This window comes from Oreochromis niloticus, linkage group LG7, assembly GCF_001858045.2.
Source record: "Oreochromis niloticus isolate F11D_XX linkage group LG7, O_niloticus_UMD_NMBU, whole genome shotgun sequence".
In the NCBI taxonomy this organism is placed as follows: domain Eukaryota; kingdom Metazoa; phylum Chordata; class Actinopteri; order Cichliformes; family Cichlidae; genus Oreochromis; species Oreochromis niloticus.
The window spans coordinates 41,157,863-41,179,756 of NC_031972.2; the positions used below are offsets into that span (position 1 = coordinate 41,157,863).

Genomic DNA, 21,894 nt, shown 5'->3' on the forward strand with positions numbered 1-21,894 from the left:
ACATGCATGCCTATTTGTTTTCCATTTTACACTAAATGTGACAAAAAACTTAAAATGACAGACTGAGACCATAAATTTATCAGGAAAGTTTTTATTGAAGTTACAAGTTTTCGGGGTAGTGGGCTCATTTTTTTTCAAAGGGCTTATTTTTGCCCCCTGCTGATCATCTTAAAGACTGCAGGTGTAAGGCATTGCAGAGTGGCTGTCCTTAGACCCACTGCTTGATCCTTTGTAATATACAGTCTATAAGAAAACCTAGAGGCATGTGGAAATGTGAAGCCTGCTCTCCCAAATATACAGAAGGATGCAATGCCAAGTTTATCAGAGTAGCTAATCAGAGTTTTGTTTTTTGCTCTGGGTTATTTCGTAAGAGGAAATCATCACATTTAAAGGAGCCATAGGTGAATTTTCTAACAATAGAAGGGGCAGAGTGCTTTTTCTTCTTTCTGGTAGCTAAACTGACTCTGGGAAACAAGCCATAGATGTGAAAGTGATATCAGTTTTCTCCTTAAATCACAGAAAGAAATCCAATCTGTATTTCAAAAATTATTCAAGTGGAATCCTGATGGTAATGGCCAGATTTTGCTTTTGCTGATTGAATATTTTCAAATATCAAGCTGATACATTTAAAAATCACAAACTCTTTAAAGTTCTTATTGTCTGATTTTGTGCTATTTCCATATTTAGTGTTCATAAACTTTATTGTGCGCGAGTATTATCAAAAAATAGCTTTCTGTCTGTAAAACATGCAATGCAGTGACCTTAATGCGATTTGGTGAGGAAGTGAACAAATTACTCCCATAAAATTGGATTTATATCACAGGCTTATTACAACTACCGCTGTTGCAAAAATAAAGTCGTGTTCAAAGTCCTGATGAGAGCAGTGAGAACGCTCTAAATCTTCTTGTTTTTTTACGGGTTTCTTCCACGGGGATCATGGGAAAAATCCAATTTGCCCATTAATCTCATCTGGTCAGGGTCTCTAGACCTCCAGATACACCCCGGGCTAGATCAAAGATGGAGGAAACGCTGTGTGGCAGTGGTACAGACTTCACCGGGACACATCAAAAAGACTGACATGGATAATCCAATTGAAATGGACACATCACCTTTAGGTGCTGCTCTGGGAGAATCGGTGCCCAGTTTTTTCCTCCTTTTTTTAGGCCATCATTCCTGAGTTATTAGAGTGATAGTTTGTATAAGGCTGTAAAAATAACAGTGCGTCATGCGCGAGGAATCTGAGATATTATTCACCTGTGTGGGATATGGCTATGGCAATGGGCGCTCAACATAAACAAAACACTAGTTGGATTTATTTTCTTAAAGGGTCTTTATGATTATCAATTACACCACTACACCATATGCCAGAGTTTTCCTCTGCTGAGCTGTGCGGAGTCCTGTGAGAAAAACATTTAAAAATCATCATTATCTTTTGTGCGTAAAAGTTGTTTTTTTTTGTAGGCTGTTTTTTCGGACTGGCACATCACCTCCATTCATCATCCTGTCCCCCGATTTTGAATCTAAGCGGGTTTGGGCATTTTCCCTCTGGTGACTGACATTGGTTAAGCGTGGAGTGTGAATCCTCCCACAGCTAGCTCCTTCTCTGCGCGCGTCTCATCGGTGCGATTTGAATGAAGAGCTCATCAACTTGGACCACATCTCAGAGGTGCGGAGCTCCGGTCTGGACACGGGCCAAACCCGTCTGATGTCAAACCAGCCTGAACAGATACTCTCAGACATCTCGTTTCTTCGCCTCATTCCTGAGACGGGACTCTGCCCACTCCTTGTGTAAAGCAATCTGAACCTGATAGCACAGCATCCGCGTATCTCCCCTGAGAATCTGCGCTGGACTATTAAGACAGTCGCTCTTAACCTTTTCTTCAGAAGCGCTTTGCCGCTGTGCAGAATCCCAGTCAGCCATGACTTTTACGAGCAAACCGTCTGTCCTCCGACTGTCTTGTAATACATTTTTAAAGCGAGTTTAACTCGGCGATTCAACTTTCAGCTGCTGTTTTATTAATTTTTTCCTGTCATCTGTGGAAATGCTCCGTCCAGACCCATAAAGAAACAGAGTTTGGTTAATATGCACTTATTGCCAAGCGGAATATGTTTTTATTTATCTGTAGCAATCTGCTGGCTCACAGCTGAGATCGATGCGTCCTGGTGGTAAGTAGTATTATTATTTAAAATTTACATATTTGTTTAAATGAAAACGCTAGTGTAAGACTTTGTGCACTTTGGTTATGTGCTATTATAATAATCTTTCAAATGCGTTGTCTTATTCTGTCATCGGTAAATTATTGGTTAAAAAACCCCGTTCCATATGCACCCTTTTATCTTAACAAAAATGTTCCCACACTGAGTGACTAAATTTCCCCCATGGCTTGCATAATTATTTTTGCAGCTTGTTGAATATTTGGACAGATTAGTTTCCAGGCTGAAGTCATGTGATATAATTTAATTTCTCTTTATTTGCTATCCTTCTCTTGAATCTCTAATTAATATTTGCAAAGCTCCTGTTTCCAAATTCCTCACTTTGTACCCTGTGATACTGAGATGGTATTTGGAGAGAGAATTCCTTTTTTGTTGCTGCTGCTTTGTGTCTTTAATCTTCAGTACAGCCCATCAGTCTTTCATCATCTTGTTCTGCAGGTGAAAGGGAGTGTGGACTTGTTAGGAGTGATTCCAACAGATACCTCTGAAGAATACACCCTCTAGCATTCTTATTTTGTGCATTAATATAAAGTAAATGTCTTCAATTACCTTACAAAGCTCTAATATAGCCATAGCTGCCTTTACACATGTTGGGTTACATACAAAATTATTCGATTTTATCCTTTACTAAATTGATCCAGAAACATTCCTGCAAGTGCTCACCTGTCTTGACATTTACCCTCCCACTCTACAGGTACATGGGCACCCTGGGCTCCCAGGTGATGTGCGACAACATCCCTGGACTGGTGAATAAGCAGCGTCAGCTGTGCCGCCAGTACCCCAAAGTGATGCAGGCCATCGGGGCCGGGATGAAGGACTGGATCTCAGAGTGCCAGTACCAGTTCCGCAACCACCGCTGGAACTGCAACACCACAGCCAGGGACCACAATCTGTTTGGACGTCTGCTGATACGCAGTGAGTTTCAGGAGTGTAAAAGCCAAAATACAGTAGGACCTTCATTCTACCGTAACATGAAAAAAGTAACATTTAAAAAAAAGCTTAGATATGAAGTTGAAAGAAGGTCCAGGGGTTCTGCCATGAAAGTGAAGGTTACATATGTTGAGAAATTAAAAATAAACTCACACTTTAGCTGTTTGGACCCACTTTAAAAAAAAAAGAAAAAAAAAGGTCTTGTCTGTTTCTCTTTGTGCTACTGAATCCAATCTGCAACCATCAGGTGAAAGTTAAATAAAGCTGTGACTAAATAGTTTATCAAATGTAGATAAAAGCATAATTTGACTGTTGGTCACAGATATGCTTTTTTTGAATAATTATTTCTTCTTTTTTTTAAATATTATCTTCTTGCTATATGTATATATCTACATATATGCTCATCCTTGTATTAATTATTATAAGATACAGTGAAGAGGGTTCAGTGTTGTTTGTAGAATGTAGAATGTTTATAAAGTATCAGTCTCACAGGCTGTCATTCCCGCAATTGCTGCATAGGTAAGAACACTGACTGCCTGCTATAGCACATGCTGGCTTAGATTACCAGGTCTGCTGGCAATCCCTGAAGATGAACTGCTGCATGATCAAGTGTGTTACCACACATCGAAAACATGTTTGATCATATGTCTTTAAATTAAAGTGACAAATCTGCACAAACAAAAGTTTTTAGAGTGCCGGGCAGATTTACTGCCACTCAGAAGATTTCTGGAAAACCGATAGTTGCTCGGCAGACATGCTCCTTTTTTGTCGACAGAGGTGGATTGCATTCCACACCTCGTCTCACTTTACAATTGCGCATTTCTCACGTCATTGCAGCCAACTGGTTTCTCCCTCATTTTCTTGTGTTGGGTTGCTATCATGTTACTCAGTATTTTGTTTAAGGCCGGTGGACAAATGTCCTACTAAAACAATTTGCCATGGCTGGAGAACTGTATCCGTAATAATTCTAAAATAATAATTCAAATAATTTATTCAACAAAAATGTCACTCAGTAACTGATGAGAGAGAAACTCCAGATTTTATGTCATTTTATTGGAATTTTAATTCTTAGGTTTTTTTTAAACTATTGAACAGTTGATTGTAAGTGTATATAAGATTAATCAGTAATAACTAATTAACTTGTTACATCGTTATGCAGATTTCAGTGTCTGTAGAATCAGTGACTGTTAAATTAAACTTTATGACTGATTTGGTTTCATCACAGTGTTTTGGTGTCCCTTCGATTCCCTTCGGCTGCTGTCTGAGCAGAGCTAATTACTCTCCGCTCAGCTCGTTCAAATGACAAACTGCAGAAAATTTAGACTTTTTTGAATTAAAAGTAATCCCACCACTTTCAAGAGCCATGTCAGTTTATTAGCACTGTTTATCCTCTCTGGTGATTTGCAGGAGAAGACATTTGATTTATTGAGAGTTTCAGAAATCCAGAGAGGGCACAGGCGCAGTTTTTCCTCTTCATTTATTTCTGGTCTTTCTGGTGAGAGTGGTGGGTGTGGGGAGTGTTACAAATGACTCTTCCAAAGCGGTAAAGTGTGAACAGCGTCTGAAACCAAGCAGTGAGTAGCAATAAGCTGCCTGTCACTGTTTGTTACAGATTGGAGTCTGAACAGAAGCGTCCCGTCCAATTTGTCATGTGATGGCAAATCTCAGCAGCTAAAATCAGTCTGTACCTCTGACGAGGACAAGTTGAAACATCTTCTTTCTTGTTTTTTTTAAATATATTGCCTGTGGAGGATCATCAGGACCTGGCGACCTGATGTTCCTCTCCCATGCCCCGAGATTTAACCTGTGATGCGGATCCTTCGACTTAGTACGTTTCATGTCTGGGCCTCTAATCAGCCATGTGGTATTTGGACCTCCCAGCCAGGCCCCGGCCGTGTCACACAGCATTATCATGGCGCACTGAGGCCCCGTCTGAAGCGCCTTCTTGTCAGTGTCAGTGGGCTAATTTCAAACAATTACACAGGAGCTCTCCCTCCCTGTTGTCATGTTCTCTCAGCGTCCTCCTTATTAACTTTGTTAGGCATGCTCAACTTATCTGCTGGACCCAGACACCCACATACTGATATCACTGTGTGTGCTTGGCAGAGCTGGGAGCTTCTTCTTTTTTTCTAGCGCTACTGTGATACTTGAGTTTCATTAGTCTTACTGACTTTGTTTTAACAAATTTAACGTGTTTAGTGGCATCCCTTATAAGTTAAATTAAATGTATTATTTATCTATTTAAATTTATAAGTGAATGAATTAATTCATTGCCATCAATGATATAATATGATAATATATCTAACATCGTGTTGTTAACCTGCTGTTAAAATAAATTGTCTTTATTTTAACAGCAGTGTACCTGAATGCTGTTTCCCATATTTATTTCTCTTACATAGCAGAAATTTACTATCTTAGATGGAGCTTGAAGGCTGTTTTTAAATATTTATTTGAAGTGCACACTGATGGCTCTAAATTATTATACATTGTAAGTGGCTTGTTCTTGTAAAAATAGGCTTTCATATATTTAGTTTGGCCCTGATTTCTGTCTGCAGGTGTTCCTCTCAGCTGTGATGCTGAGATCATCCTGCATTTAATCCAGCAGGTGAAAACTAAGTGTTTCTTTTGACTTTGAGGTAAAAGCATCAGGGTTGGCTTGTCTTGACATTTAGGAAACTTAAGCTTATGGATGTGATCAGTAGTTGCATGTCACAAGTCCTTCTTCTATTAGCATCACTGTGAGAGCATTCATGTGTGTTACAAGTCCTTGGCAGAGGTTAGATGCAACACACACCCTTTCCCCACCTGAGCCTTTGATCCTGCTCGGATCTTTCATCAGATACATGCAGAAGGAGATAAGAGCTCTTTATCAGGGCACTGCTGGTAAATGTTAGCTGTTTATCCATCTTGGAGATAGGTGAAGTATTTTTTTCATGCTTTGAATAAAAGCTTCTAGCAGACAGCAACAAACACGGGTGCTACAGGTAGCAGTGGCAGCCAAACATTTGAAGGGTTTTTAGGTTTGTTACTGTAACTGTGCCAACAGTGAGCTTCTATTTTAGGATGGAGAGAAGCATATCTGCAACTTTTTTTTTTTAATGCTGGTCTTTTGACCCTGTCTGGATTGATTGATATCCTAACATCTGCAGTTTCTGGGAAAACATAGAAATTTTGGTGCATGTGGATTGATCATGTATCGTATATAGGCGGCTGACTGATCCACTCTCAACAATGGGGAAAAAATAACAATTCTGAATTATAAATGATGCTACTGAATACATTTGTGGCAGATGTGTAAATGTCAATCATTTTAGGGGGTAAAAAATAAAGCTGATGCAGAAGTGACAAAAAATGCAGTCTGCTGAGTCCCCACAGACTGTAATATGAAAATGCCAAGATTTAAAGAATAAACATATTTATAGCCCAGTGCAAAAAAATAAGCAAATTTAATTAAAGATATGCACGGAGGAATTTTTAAATTAAACTCAACTCATCAAATTGTATTGAGAATAAAATTTGTGCATGATTAAGGGCATTTCCAGTATTACTCATCTTTGACAGGTGTTTACTTGTTTGTGTTGAGCATTTGATTATATTAAAGGAAACTCTAAGGACATTTTCATTTTCTCCAATCAGTAATTTTTATTTAATAGTAAGCCTGTTTTTCCACTAGCCAGTATTGGCGTCTTATTTGTTATTACAGTGAATTACAGCTGTGCCTTGCTAAACTAGCTAGTTTATCAGCACTAGTGTTAACTGACAAATGAAAGACTCCCACAAACAGCTGAAATCAACAAGTTTTTAGCTCCTGTTTACCAATATTTGCGTAAAACCTGAATAATTAAACTTTATTTCTTTGCATAATAAAAATATAATCCTCTCTGTGAAGGTAGCCGTGAGGTGGCCTTTGTCTACGCTATCTCCTCAGCTGGAGTGGTTTACACACTGGCTCAAGCCTGCAGCCAAGGCGAGCTGGATTCCTGCTCCTGTGATCCCACCAAGAAGGGCTCATCACAGGATGCCAAGGGCTCCTTCAACTGGGGAGGCTGTAGTGACCATGTGGAGCATGCCATACGCTTCAGCCAAGCCTTCGTGGATGCCAAGGAGAGGAAGGAGAGGGATGCCCGTGCACTCATGAACCTGCACAACAACAGAGCTGGCAGGAAGGTGAGAAAGCACTGAACGGATAACTGACTTTAAAGTCCTTCAGTTTGGCCTGAGACACTAAAATGACTCCATAATAACTTTTACATTTTCATCCAACATTTTAAGAATCTCAGAAATAGAAACACATTGATAAAACATTCAAAATAAATTTAAATGTTTTTAGATACATAACATCATTACATTTGTATCTTGGGCTTTAAAATCTTAAACTAGTACCATTCACTCACCATTTCTACTAAATCTGTTTACTGTTGTGCTCCCCAGGCTGTGAAGCGCTTCATGACACTGGAGTGTAAATGTCATGGTGTCAGTGGGTCATGCAGCGTCAGGACCTGCTGGTTGGCCATGGCTGACTTCCGCCGCACAGGTGACCATCTACGGAAAAGGTACAACGGTGCTGTGCAGGTTGCAGTGAATCAGTACGGCACTGGCTTTACGGCCGCTCACACACACTTCAAACGTCCCAGCAAGAATGACCTTGTCTACTTGGAGGACTCACCAGACTACTGCATACGGGACCACGAGTCAGGTAAACACTGACCTTTACCACTTTACCACTTGGATCTGTTGGATCCCAGTAAGCAGTGAGTGGAAAACGTACCTGTCAAAAGACACATAAACATCCAGTTCAGACCATTTAGAAGTTTGTTTAATCACTTAAAAAATACATGCTGAAGAAATATTGATTTCTAATTGAGTCAAATAAGCCTAAATGCTCTAATTTACTCAATGTAATAAACCAGACCAAAACCAGGGTAAATACCCTAGAATTTAAGTGCATCACTTGAACAGCACAGCTGGTCGGTATCCTTAAAAGAGGAGGTGGTGTGAACAGATTTTCATATGCTTGATTTCAAGTAGCTGGTTGAACTGCATCTCTAAAACACTTTAAATTTGCTGGAATTTCAGACTTGTCCATCTTCTACTTTTACTGTCACCATTGTGTACCAGAGCCTGTTAAAGTGTTTTGTTTTTTGTTTTCATTTTTTTTCCATGACTTTTCTGGGACCAAAGCGAGAACACCTAAAAAACCCACCTCCACCCACACCTGTAGTCCCAGTAGACCGCTGTTCACACCATCACGCTGATATTTAATGGTGCATTCGATCCAGTTTGGAAGTTAGAAATTTGAAAGTTGGCAATTCCAGCTTTCAGAATGCGTGAAACATCCATTACTCACACTGCCAAGTCTAAACAATCCACACTGGTGAGTGTGAAAAAGCGCTCTTGTTTTGGCAGGCAGCTTCTCGCCATGTCAGCAGAACCATAGATGTTCTGACAAACAAACACTTTGAGTCCTTCATACACAATACAGTCGAGGACTGTTAGGATTATGTGTTTCACAGACCCACTGTCTGTGACAAGCAGTCACTGTGATGTCAACCGTTGGTTTCGAAGTCTGCTTCAGTGTTAGGCTTTTGGCTACTGCCATGTTAACTGCTCACTCTAATTAGTACACTGAGTAACAGACTTGCAGTTTTCTATAATTTTAATGTAACTCACTACAACTGAAAACAAATTTCTTGGGTGGGCTGCACCACATGGCAGGCCTTATTATTTCTCAGATAATTCCATTACAAATACTCCAGAATGAGCCTCTTCACCATGTTCCTGCTCCAAAGGCACAAACAGGCTGTAAACATGTTTATTTCTGTTGGTCATTTTAACAAGGGGAGTCTATGGGCACCGATTACTTTTGTAGCCAGATTCAGAGGAGCTTCCGTTTTTTGCAGCTTGGGCATATTTTTCAGCCACCAAAGCTGTTCATGTTCACCTCTACTGATCAAAGTTAGAACAGGTTTTTTCGTGTGTTCAAAAATGTTATTTTGCTGTCCTGTTTCTCAAAACCTCAAGGAAACAAACAAAGTTTTTTTTCCTCTGTCATTCAGATTTGAGGAAGCATCCACACTAAAAACTGATCTTTAACTTTAGATGACATAAGTTGTAGTTGTGTTTCAGCAGTTGTTACCATGCTCTTGTTTCTGTGGCGATACTTACGGTGGCTCCGGATGTCTGTGTCAGGACATACGCGTGTCCGTGTGGGGGCAATCTGTGTTCGTGTATATGTAAAGCTACAATAGCAGAGCAAGTGTGAGAAAGAAAATGTTTGTGTTTGAAAAGCTTATGAGAGAATGAAGATGAAGAGGAGGCCATGAGAGAGTGTCTTGAGGAGGTGGATGCCTGACAGGAGGCAGATGATCCGTGGCGATCGGGTGTCAGCCAGTTTAAGACCCATTACACACTTCTGTAGGCTGAAATCTTAGAGGACTACACATCATTATAAATCACCAGTGCTGGAGAAACACACACACAGACACACACACCTGAGGGCATGACTGGCCTGCAAAAAGGGACAGATTTCAGTGGCAGAATACCAAACACACACATTTTAGAGGTGTGTGTGTGTGTACAGAAATACTCCACCCAGACATCATTTCTTTCTTTTTTACAATTTAATCATTCATTGAGAAATTTCGAAGTGAAAGACTTGCTGGGAGGTAGAAGCAGTGAATGTACTCTCATGAGCAAAAACATAATTTTTTAATCTCACTAAATCGCAAAAGGTTTTTTTCTGTTATTTTTGTTGTGTTCTTTGTTTTTTTGTTTTCTGTTAGTGACTGATGATAGCTGTAACTTTCACCACCATGTGGCACTGTTTTTGAATGAGTGCTGTTGTTTTATCCTGTGACGCCTCTTATTATGACCCCACTTCCTCAGAAAGCTCGGCCTTTTTCATTACTGCTGCTGTAAATACGAGTGTTTTTATTAACTTGGCTGGCTGAATCTCTCCAATATTGGTGGACAAATTAATGTTACACAAAAAGTTCAACCGTGCTGTAATTACTATTGAAAAAATGTAAAACAGCTTGGTACATCTGTGTGCTGTACTTCAACCAAGTGCATAGATGTTTGTACATGAAGTCAGGAAGGTTGATTCCTGACATTGTGTTGGTAGTTTTGTAAGTTTGAAACTATTTTTAAACACAAGAATTTCTAATAACTACCCTTATTCGAAGTCGAAAACACCCAGAAAAATGAAACGATAGTAACTGAAACGGTTCAAGGAGTTTTGTGAAGCTTTAGCACAGTGACATACCTTTTGCCAGTTTTTTGCCAGTTCCGAAGAACTATAATTGACAGCATATACTAAGAAAAATGAACTTTTATCATAAAAATATAATTTCCACACTCAAAGAAATTATTAAACTGCTGAACATCACATGATCTTCTCTCTTAAATAACTGAAAATAAAGAATAATGAGTTTTACCTCAGCAAACAAAAGCAGGTGCAGCAGATTTAGAGAATAAAACAAATGCAAGTGGATGGATGTGACAAACATCTTATTTGAATACATATATGCACAAAAACGTTATGAATGAATTATTATTGCATTCTGTCAGTACTTTATATGCATCTGTTATCACTGAAAATCATTCAAAAACTGCTGTCAGGTCGCACAGTTGTTGGCTGGTGGGAATTCAGAGAACCTGGCAAACGTGCGGTTAATTTCTTGTGTGGCTCAAACCAGGGCTGCCTACCATTGCAGGCAACCGACCACCAAAGAAAGCAATTAAATGAAAACTGTCAGTCGACAGTATCCACATTCGCAGCCTCATTGAACCTGGTGACTGGAGAAGCCAAACTTTCCTTCTGACAGAAACTTTCAGAAGAGCTTTGAATGTGAACCAGTGGCAGCAGGTTTATTTACTGCTACTGGAGAGGCAACACAAACATAACTGCAGCTCATTAACAGCTCCTGCAGTTTATCACATTTTAAGTTCAGTTTTGGCTTCAGGGCGATTAATAATACAAGGTAACTGAGCTTTGTATCTCAGTGATGCTTTTGTTTTGGTTTTCAGCTCCTGCTTTACGTCTGCCTCTCTCTAAAAGATCAAATTCACCCCCAAGTGGGCTGTGATAGTTTTTGTTCACAAGAAGTAAAAAATGAAAACTTTAAAGTTGCTCTTCAGAAGATTAGATTTCCTATTGATGCTCATATGAAACAGACAAAAACCTTAGACAACAACTGTAGATCCTCTGACTGCTTGTGCACAGGATCTTCTAGGAATGGTGATTTTGTTTTCCAGAGAATTGATGGGTCAGCGGTTTTAAACATGTTCATCTTTTCTGTCAAATATAAGCTACTCTTATTAGATCTGTAGTAAAAGTTACAATGGCAGGGTACCCAGATAAGGCATGAACCACTTTCCTGACATTGAAAACTCAGGGTTAAATCTGAAGTTACTGCACTAAGCACCTAATCCTGCTTTGTCTAAAGGCCCCTGGAGGTCTTAGGCCCTGCTTTTGGGAACAAGTTGAGGCATTACAGCAGACATGGAAGTTTTATGGGATGTGTACATGTAAGCAGGGTGAGGTTACACACACACACACACACACACACACACACACACACACACAGTGGGCCTCTCATGAGAACGTAACATAGGCCTTCTTTAAAGACCAACTCCCATGAGACAACCACAGACTCACAAACTTGCTCTCAATCATAACATGTACTGTATGCAGACTCACCTGCTCCCTCTTTTTGGTTGCACAGCCATGGAAAGTAATCAGCCTTTCTCCCAACACACACACACACACACACACACACACACACACACACACACAGACACACACACGCGCACGCGCACGCGCTCTGAAAGACATGCAAACTCGCCTTCAATCATGGAAAGAAACAGACTAAATCTGTTCTCACACACAAACCACAAACAGGCTCGGGGCCCACAGAGATAGCGAGACGGCCCCTCTGTGCCTCTTTAAAGTGTGAAATCAATTTCCCTCAGCCCTGAGGCTCAGGTGCTAAACTCATCTCTCGGCGCCCCCTCATCTTAATTCAATAAGCAGACGCAGGGCGATCGAGGGCTGTGAGGAAGACTCTGGCCGTGATGTCACCCCTAGCAGCGCTGCATACTTTGGATGACGGGCGGGCACGCTGCCAGGGAGGGGAGGGCTTCGGGTCATGTCCAGACATATTACCTGGCGAGGGAATGGTGCAGAAGGAGCGTACACGCAGAGCGAAGCAGAATGTAAACATGAGCAAATTCCAGAACAATGTTCGAGATGGTACTTGAAGCCAATTTTTTCTAAACCTTTATTTATACAGGAGAAGTCAGCAGAACACACACATGCATTCTTCTTCAGTAACACTTGTGCTTTACAGTCAGACAGTAACAGTCACACCTGCCCAGCAGAGCAGCAGTCCTCTGCTGGCTCAACATCTGCAGCTCAACAGCGCTAAAGTTCAGACGTTTCACAGCAGCTTTATCAAGATGTTGGCATGAAAAGGCTGCGAGATTAAAAGCTACAAAAGACTGCAGCGTTATCGGTTACACTAGAACTACTTTGATCATAAAAAGCTTTTTCAAGCTTCACATCAACAAAATCGAAATTGTGGAAACGATCTTTTTTTTTTTTTTTTTAAACCACCAGTAAATGGGCCAAACATAAACAATTTCAAAAACAAAAAAAAGAAAAATAAATAAAGACTTAAATGCGAGCTGTTTGAACTAGTAAATATATGAGCACCATTTTCTTCAAGGAGTTAGTCATCAGTTTGTCACTCTGGCAGACGAGGGTCTTCAGCATGATGTTACTGGAATGCAAAGGTGCACATCCCCTAATGGCTGTGGCCTCTTTCAGCACATCTTATTGTTATAACAGTCTTTTCTACTGTAATTTGATCCATCAGGCCAATTATCAACGTGGTGCATGTGTATAAGTAACCAGTCCAAGAGATCTAATATCCCCAGGGTCACCTCCTGACAGGACATGGCTCATTCCATATAAAATCAGTCAAATCTGAAAATGACTCCCTCAGAATATGCTCTTCATTCTTATAATAGTTAGAATAATCGGCACATTTGATGAAGTCACGCAATATTTTACCCTCTGTCCTGCAGACCTCTGTCAACCTGCATAGGGATGGGTTGAAATTTGGTACTTTCCCCACTTTATTTTTTCCAGCTTTTTTCAATTTTTTTATATTCTCAAGTAGTGTGTCTTTTGTGCTGTCTCCATCCCTTTTAGTTTATTCCAAGGGGGGTCAGGTGGGGGGCAGGCAGTGATTTTCCATGAAATGACCTGCATGTCCAAGAAGACTCAACTAAGAGGCATCTGGGAGGCATCATAGTCAGATGGCCTCCCATCAGCGGGCTCCTTTAGATGCTTTGACGCTGAGGAGCAGCAGCTTGACTCAGTCTCTCCTGAATGACAGTCATTCAACTCATAAAAGGAAGAAAAGATGTGAATGAGAATTCAGAAGGAAAGGCTGATTGCACTTTCACCAATGTATGTAATTATGCAACAAGATATTGAACAGACTTACAGAGAAGCGTTGTAAACTACACATATCTGACAGATATATGGATGAACTACAGCTTCTTCTTGGTAAAATTTGAAAAAAAGAGATCCAAAAAACAATTTTGTTACACAGAAACATAAATATCTCAGTCAAGAAGAGAGATGAAGTCTTTCTCTCAATACTGTGCTGTCCTGTCTGCAAAGCATGAAATCAAAACCGTGAAAGAGTATGACTTCAGCGTTGATTGTGTCAGAAAAGCGTCCATTCCCATGTGTTTTATTTTGGCTGAAATCATAGGGATGAACCTTTCCCACACCCGGCGCATCGATGTTTGTTGTGCTGCTATCAAAGAGAAGTTATCTGGAGATCTAGACACAATAACCCAAACGCTCTGCTCACAGCGGTTAGATAGAAATGTGTGAGATTCTGTTGGGTTTGATCATCTAAAGCAGACTGAAAACACTCCTGTTGCTCATGTTTAACATCAGCGGATCAAAGCTGCTGATACTGCTAAAAAAGTCCCTCTAAAAACTCCTGTGGATGGTTTTCAGTTGAATCTGCAGGCCTACACAGTTTCATCATAAATTAAGCTCCAGCTATTCCCTCTGCATACAAAGCCCGGTACGTTAACTGTGTTTGTGGAGATGTAAAGTGTGTGTGTGTGTGTGGGCAGCTGGAGTTGGGATTCAGGAGAAAGTGAGTGTGTACAGTATCAGTGAGGAGATGGGGCTCTGTGTGTGTGTGTGGGCGATGGATGTCTCCTGTAAAATGAACAGCTGATGAAGTGTGGGAGTGCAGGCTGATGGCGCCTATCATCAATCTCTCATCTCACTTTCGTTCATCTTACTTACCCCCCCCACCAGCTCATCTCATCTTCACCGTACTGGCATTATACTCTGCTCCTATTGGCTTCTAAAAACTAATAGAACTGTTCTAATTGGCCAAATTGTGGCTCAACTGCTGCCAAGTCACATTCCACAATGCTATAGCCCATTTTTTAAGCATCAGTACCATTACCTTCATGAACACTTTTCCTTTATTCCTTTAGGACGTCCCAGTTATTTCCCAGCAGGGTTGTCACTTCTTTAACTAGAAATGGTGGGCAGTGTAGGTGTTAAACTGTTCCATCAGTAAATCTCCTTTTGGAAGGAAACTACTGAAACATGCTTTTGCTTTTAGGGAGTATAATAGTCATTCAGTGGAAAACTGCAGTAGGAAGTGATCAGGAAGGCAGATCCTTCTGCTGTAGTATGATAAAGTCATTTTTAGTTACTGAAGTGGAAGCCATTTTTCAAAAGGAGGATTCTTGAAGAACCTTTAATTACCAAGTAGACTTAAACTTGGCATTTTACACTATGTAGCAATAAAGCAGAATAATGTTTGCATCTAATGATTATCATTTTGATTATGTCCATGTTTGTAGTTTGATCACTCGCTGCCTGCTAGCAGCCTCTGTGCAGTAGGGTGAGGAAATCATGTTTATTGGCACTGCAGGTCTTTACTTTGATTACACAAATATTATGTATGTAATGGATAATGAGGTATTGATTTGTAAAAAAGTGAATAACTTGAGCTTTTAATATAACATTATACTACAGTAGATTTCTATTTAACTAGGCAGCTAGTTGTCTTTCTCTTGACTTATAAGATCATATTTTGTGGTCAACTTGAAAGAAAGGCAGATGTGAAATGTAAAAGTGAGGTCAGAAGTCTAATGTGACATTTTAAATCTTTATGCCATTCTCTCTATACGTTGAGAATACACAGCACACTTGTAAGAATCATAGTTTCTAAGGCTTTTTGTCAGTTTTCTACCAATAAATCATTAAGTTCACCTTGAAGACCTTGGTGGAACTATTGTTAACATGTCCCCACTCCACATCCCTAAAAAGTATTCATTCAGAAGTTTTGGAGCTTTCGTGTTTACAGACAGAGTGACACGCACACACTACGCATGCTGTCAGAACATCCTGTCCATCGAGGCGTGGACTCCACTCTTGCCAGTCGGGGCCTCCATGTATCAGACTTGGGTGTCCAGATGAGATCTGAGAAATTTGGAGGCCAAGTCAACACCTCAAACTCATTGTTGTGCTCCCCAAACCATTCCTGAAACACTGTTAAATGGTTGCATTATCCTGCTGAAAGAAGTCACAGCGATTAGGGGAATACCATGGTCTGCAACCATGGGTAGGTGGTATATGTCAAAGTAAGACCCAGATGGATGGCAGGACCCAAGGTTTTCCAGCAGAACATTGCCCAGAGCGTCACACTGCTGCCCTAAGTTTGCCTTCTTCCCATAGTGCATCCTAGAGATGGACCGATCCGATATTACGCATCCGATACTGACCTAAATTACTGGATCGGATATCGGAGAAAATAAATATCACAAAAGCACCTCACAAAACTTGCGACATGGCGTAACTCAGCTCATAACCTTAGCACATCGGAGGAATATGCGTCACGTGATAGAGCGGCTGATAGAGCGACCTGTCGGAGGTCTGGTTGACCATTTGGAGCCTTGCTACTTGCTTCCAAACCGGCATTTCGTCTCCGAGAAAGTTATCCCAGAGAAGTAAAGCAAGTGTGTAAGTTCATCTCTGAATGTTTGTAAAGCATTCCCACGTTAAGCTTAACATCCTGCCTCTTCTCTCTCTCTCCCTCTCCTGTTGCTACTTCAATCATGAAACTGATCAATGATCAGCTGATCGGCTTTTCAGTCGCGAGTCCGTCTCTCTTGTTTGTTTATCGCCCACTTTGCGCCAGAAAGAAGAAACCAGCGGCTGAACAACAGCAGCACGCTTAAGCTTGATAAGCTGTTGTTAGAATTTATTTAATATTAGTTTCTACACCAGGATCCTTTTCTACGTAGCTGACGGCTGGTAACTGTAAAGGGGCGGATCTAGCAAAGTTTTGCCAGGGGGCCAGGTAGGGCATTGACAGGGAAAGGGGGGCACAAAGACATACTTTTCTTTCTTATTCTCATGTCTAGCTTTTAATAAATATCTGAATCTTACACAAGTTTCCATCTGATGTAAAATGTATAGAAATCCATTATTGTATATAGGAACTATTAAGTCAAATTTATAACCTAGTAAGCTGTAGTACTTTTTCCTTTGGGAAGGTACCATGTGTGCAGTCTGCAATTCTGTTGAAGAAAGATGTTGAATCTATTTAATTATTGAGGAAAAATGATTGATTTCTGTGCATTTTTCTTTTTACACATGCATTAAATTAAAGTTGATTACGTCAATTAAGCATTATGAGGTGGAGGGTGGTTCCCTACTTTTTTTTTTTTTTTTTTTGGGGGGGGAGTTGGCAACCCTATTAGTTAGGTTGCTTAATATTTCCGCTAAGTACTCTTTAAAATACCAGAATAGGAAGGATGGTGTAGGTTTAAGTTTATTAGATTGATCAGTATTGCTGAACAATGAAATATTTTGGGTGCAGTGTATTTTTTGCATACAGGTATAACAGATTAGCTTTAGTTTAGTTTAGTTTTTTTTAAACTTGAGTATGAACTTATACAAAATGTAGCAAGATATTAAAAAAAAACTTTTATTGATTATAAAATACGCTATATCGGATTTATATTGGTATCGGCAGATATCCAAATTTATGATATCGGTATCGGACATAAAAAAGTGGTATCGTGCTATCTCTAGTGCATCCTGGTACCAAGTGTTCCCCAGGTAAGTGACGCATATGGACCCGGCCATTCACAGTGCAAGAGAAAAACCTGAATCATCAGACCGGCAGCCTATCACCCCGTCTCTAGTTTACCACTGTTCCTTCCTTGGACCAGTTTTGGTAGATACAACCCACCAGAGCTGCAGTTTTGGAGATGCTTTAACCCAGTCGTCTACCCATCACACTCCAATCCTTTTTCCTACTTCTAACACATTAGCTTGGAAGACAAAATGTTTGCACTCTCTACTGAACTAGTGTTTGGTTTTTATGTTCTGGTGATACATTGTCTAGGTTTTGATTTTCCACTGTTAATAACGTATCTTCTAATCATTAGGGTGGGTCCTACAGATCAAAAACTCATTTTAAAAGAATATTAAACTGTGCTAAATAAAGACATTTATTCTCACTGACCGCTTCTCATTTGCTCTCTCTCCAGGGTCGATGGGGACAGGAGGGCGGGTCTGCAACCGGACATCCCGAGGTGTAGATGGCTGTGAAGTGATGTGCTGTGGCCGTGGCTATGACACGTCACGCGTCAGCCGCACAACCAAGTGTGAGTGCAAGTTCCAGTGGTGCTGTGCAGTCCACTGCCGTGACTGCCACCAGCAGGTCGACGTGCACACCTGTAAGGGCCAGACGTGACCTCGCCACTACTAAACGTGACTGACGCCTCATATCGGGCATCCAGAGTCCCCCGTTCCTTCTCAGCTACTTATCTGACGTCTTGTTGCGACAATCCAACTGATAATCTCGAGTCTGTCTTTAGTTCCCAGCCCTCTGAAGGTCTGTTAGGTTTTTAGACACTTTTTCTTTTCCTCCTCACCAAACACATCACGTCTTTTTCTTCTTTTGGATGCTACGTGGAAAGAACTTCCAGACTCGGAGACACTTAAAGCCTGACTGCTGAATGTCTGTAGCTGTTACTTTCAGAATGTACCAGTCAAATCATGCTTCAGATTACTGTTGAGACTAACAGGCTAGTATTTGATCTGCTGGCTCCAGTTGTGATTTTTTGGAGATGAACTGTTGATTAAACAGGCCCTAAGGACTGACCAAGTATACACTGAAATATAACTTAAATTATGTGTATTGGCTTTTATAGTTTTGTTGAATCAACATGCATGGAGGTTTTTGGCCTGCTCCTGTGAAGCCTTTAACACATAGCAGCTCTCCACACAGTTTATCAGCTTGTTGTTTGGATTTGTTCTCGTGGCACCTTACACTTGTCAGCAAACCATTTACAACATAAAGTACGATCAGTGTTCTTTTTCCCTGCATGCTTTCAGTGTAAACTGTTGTCACGCCAGTCTCATTCAACACGGCGTTGTTGACAACGTTCCCCAGTTGACACCAATGTCCTTACTACATTTCACTGTCATATTAGCATCTTCTCCTTGTCTTTTAAAAAGGCTAGAATTAAACCATAATGTTGATAACAGACATATCTTACTGTATTTATGAGGAAAGAGTTTTACATTTATGACCTTATATTTTTAAGTATCTACAGGGATCCTGTATGAATGATCATTTTCTTGTGGTTGCTCCCTTTAGAAGTCATAAGAGAAGATCTGCATCATCTCACCCTAGCTCTATTATCCTCTTCTGTCACACCAACCTTTTCCATATCCTCCTTCACTACATCCATTAATCTTCTCTGTGCTCCTCCTCTGTGCTCCATGGTCAGCATTCTTCATCCAGTATATCCACCATCTCTCCTCTGCCCATGTCCAAACCATCTCAACCCTGCCTCTCTAACTTTGTCTCCAGAATGCTCAACCCTTATATAATCATTTTAATTCTGTTCATCCTGGTCACTCACAATGAAAATATTTCAACTCTGCCTCATTCAGTTTCACCTCCTTCCTTGTTAGTCCCACCATCTCCAAACCTTCTTGTAAGCCTTCTCTTTCACTCTTGCTGCTATCCCCGTGTTACAAAACTCCCGACACTTATCGCCACCCTGCCTGTACTCTTTTCTTTTGCGCTGTCTATTGCTTTGCATGGTATTTAAAGCAGCTTCACTGTTATACCAGTTCCCCTCTTTTTCACACACTTGGATTCTGTCTTAGTTCTACTGACTTTCATCCCTCTTCTCTCCAGAGCATACCTCCACTTGTTCCCTACTTTCACTACAGATCAGTGTCATCTGTCAATCTCTCCATCACCACTGAAAACACTCTTACAGTCCTCATACGTCCTTCACCAGCTTCACATAATCCCCTGATACTCCAGACTTCCTCGTGCAGTACCACAGTGCCTCTCTTGGCCCCTTATATCCTTCTCTAGGTCCACAAAGACGCAGTGCTACTCCCTTTGACCTTCTCTATACTTCTGTCAACACTCTCAAAGCAAACATATTTGTAGTGCTCTCTCTCAGCAGAAGCGATAATGCTGCTCACTCATCATTACCTCTCTTCTTAACTTAGCTTTAACAACTCTTTCCCATCGCTTTGAGATATAATTCATCAGCTTTATCCCTCTGTGTTACGGCTCTGCACATCAGCCTTGTTCTGGAAAATCACTATAAGTAATTGATCATTAAGATAGTCTAAGAGGTACTGTAGTCAACATCTTGTTAAAATAAATGCTTGAAAAACCTATTAAAATATCTAGAACTTTCAGTAAAAAAAATAACATCAGAAATGCTTTTTCTTGTAGTTAAAATGAGCATTCTGTCGTCGTTTCTTAGAAATGTGTTGATAACTAGGACCTCTGTTTACATTTCACTGTTACTGTGCCTGCTACCACTATTGGATTAAGGAGGAGCAATGTTCGAGTATTCGAGTAGGACTCGGTGGAATCAAACAGCTCGTAAATGACTGTCCACTTTTAAACATCCTCAGTGACAAACAGGAGGGACGGTGGCCTGAGCAGTCATTACACACAGAGGAATACAAGTAAAGCAAACCAGCAGCCGTTCTCACCAGTTGCTTCATTAGATGTAATACATGTCCTGTCTGCAAATTGCACATCAGCTGTGTAAGATTAAAATATAACCCTTACAACTGAACTCTATAGAATAAATGACTTAAACTCACACTGTGTCTAGATTTAAAGAGCCTCATGAACAAAAACACATGAATAGTCTCTGATTTCTCTGACTAGTGTTCTGTTAACTGGACAAACTTCTCAAGCAGCTTGTTTAGCTGGATTAATGCAGCCTGGTGATGAGGTCTGTGTCAGAGTTCATCATTAAGATGCATTGCTTTGGCACCTTGTTGAAGCCGGTACACATCCAGACATGCTCGAACATTGCTCAGGTCATTTCTGTGGGAAGAAAATCACGGTGGAGACAATCTGCATAACTAATTACATCACCAACCTTATGGGACCAGCAAGTCCTTGAATGGTGGAAATATGCAGAACCAGTTCAGGACTGGGCACTGGGTTAGTAGGAAAAGACCTGAGTTGTTGACTTGTATTCAGAGCTACATCTTGGATTTCCAAGTCAGACAGCACATGCAAGCTTGGTTAGCAAGCAGTTACTATTAAACATATCAGTCACCATACCTGAAACACAAACTTTTTGCAGCCACAACCACTGTCTGATACTTCCATCAAAATGCTTCAACAGTCACCAACAGTAAGTGGACATGAGGCCCGCCTGACAAATGGAAGCAGGCTTGCACAACACCTTAAGCTTTGCAGTCCAAGTGTATCCTACAACTTTTATAAACTATAGAGAAATAAAAGTGTTTGCACTTGTTGTTTGTTGTTCCAGGCTGTGAATGTGTCTTCTAATGCTGTTTACCATCAAAGTCGATGACGACGGACTTGCAATAGGCGACAGCCTGAAATGGAGCTTGCTGCTTGTATGACCTCAGTACTCAGCAGTTGCAGGAACAACTTTTCCTCTGTGGAGTGAGCTGTTAGTTTGAGGATGAAAGCTCCAAATATATGATGGATCCTGCAGAGAAACAAAACCCAGCCGGTTGTATCTGGTGGTGCTGGTATCAAGGTCAGCTGATTTCTAAGTATGTGGGGCAGCCAGTAAAAACACTGCATTTTTGCAGCAATACACAAAAAGTCCTTTATTGTATTTTTTTTTTTTCCTTTTCACCCTTTTAATGATGGCAATTGATCACCTCTTTTTGTACAACAAAAGAACAGCTTTAAATGACTGATAACCCAAAGAAATGCAAACATATCAAATAAAGTCAAAACCAATTCTGGGTGGTGTTTAGCATTTTTGTTTTGCGCCTCTCCTGGGATCCCCGTCTGCTCTCAGTTTGGTTTGAACTTGGCACAGAGGTGCGTCAGTCTAGTCCACTGCTGTGTTCTGGATTTCAGTTCAGCTGTTTCTGTCCAGATAGAGGTCTGCTCTTGGTGCTGGTCCTGATTCCTGGTCCGGTTGGTCCTTCTGTCGGTCGGGGTCAGATGCGGGTGAGCTGGTGCCAGAGGCTGGATGGCAGGATGCTTTCCACCTTCTCCATGATGAAGTTCAGAGGAGCAAACAGCGTGCTGAGGAACTACAAAGACAGAGACAAATACAGTCACACAAACAGAACATGAGCAGGGCAGCCAGCATCTTATCCCTAAAACAGTCAGTCCACGGCCACACTGCAGCCACGCT

The 21,894-nt window shown here is 40.8% G+C and overlaps 2 protein-coding genes across 9 annotated transcripts in view; one reads left to right on the forward strand and one right to left on the reverse strand.

The window, feature by feature from the left end:
* The first annotated feature begins 16 nt into the window (after positions 1 to 16).
* On the forward strand, positions 17 to 21,631 carry wnt2 (wingless-type MMTV integration site family member 2). 2 transcript variants are annotated; one of them, XM_003449169.5, is made up of 6 exons: positions 17 to 1,115; positions 1,462 to 2,166; positions 2,909 to 3,129; positions 7,034 to 7,311; positions 7,576 to 7,840; positions 17,758 to 21,631. In XM_003449169.5, the coding sequence occupies exons 2-6, from the start codon at positions 2,084 to 2,086 to the stop codon at positions 17,961 to 17,963; spliced, it is 1,053 nt and encodes a 350-aa protein (XP_003449217.1). In that variant the 5' UTR covers positions 17 to 1,115; positions 1,462 to 2,083; the 3' UTR covers positions 17,964 to 21,631. The 2 variants fall into 2 exon arrangements, with proteins under 2 accessions (XP_003449217.1, XP_025764912.1); XM_025909127.1 differs by lacking the exons at positions 17 to 1,115; positions 1,462 to 2,166 and having other exon boundaries at positions 2,703 to 3,129.
* Positions 21,374 to 21,894, reverse strand: part of LOC100710251 (suppressor of tumorigenicity 7 protein homolog) — a 55,781-nt gene continuing 55,260 nt past the window's right edge. For all 7 annotated transcript variants that reach the window (XM_019357934.2, XM_025909126.1, XM_005454187.4 and 4 more), the window contains one exon: positions 21,374 to 21,790. In XM_019357934.2, the coding sequence (XP_019213479.1) occupies positions 21,695 to 21,790 (96 nt within the window). In that variant the 3' untranslated portion in view covers positions 21,374 to 21,694. The remainder of the gene's footprint in view (positions 21,791 to 21,894) is intronic.

Excerpts from the sequence above, each read along its gene's own strand:
- wnt2 (XM_025909127.1), top strand. The coding sequence starts at position 2,802 with ATGTTGGGTTACATACAAAATTATTCGATTTTATCCTTTACTAAATTG. Across the intron at positions 3,130-7,033 it reads TGGACGTCTGCTGATACGCA|GTAGCCGTGAGGTGGCCTTT; the intron begins GTGAGTTTCAGG and ends CTCTCTGTGAAG. Across the intron at positions 7,312-7,575 it reads ACAACAGAGCTGGCAGGAAG|GCTGTGAAGCGCTTCATGAC; the intron begins GTGAGAAAGCAC and ends TGTGCTCCCCAG.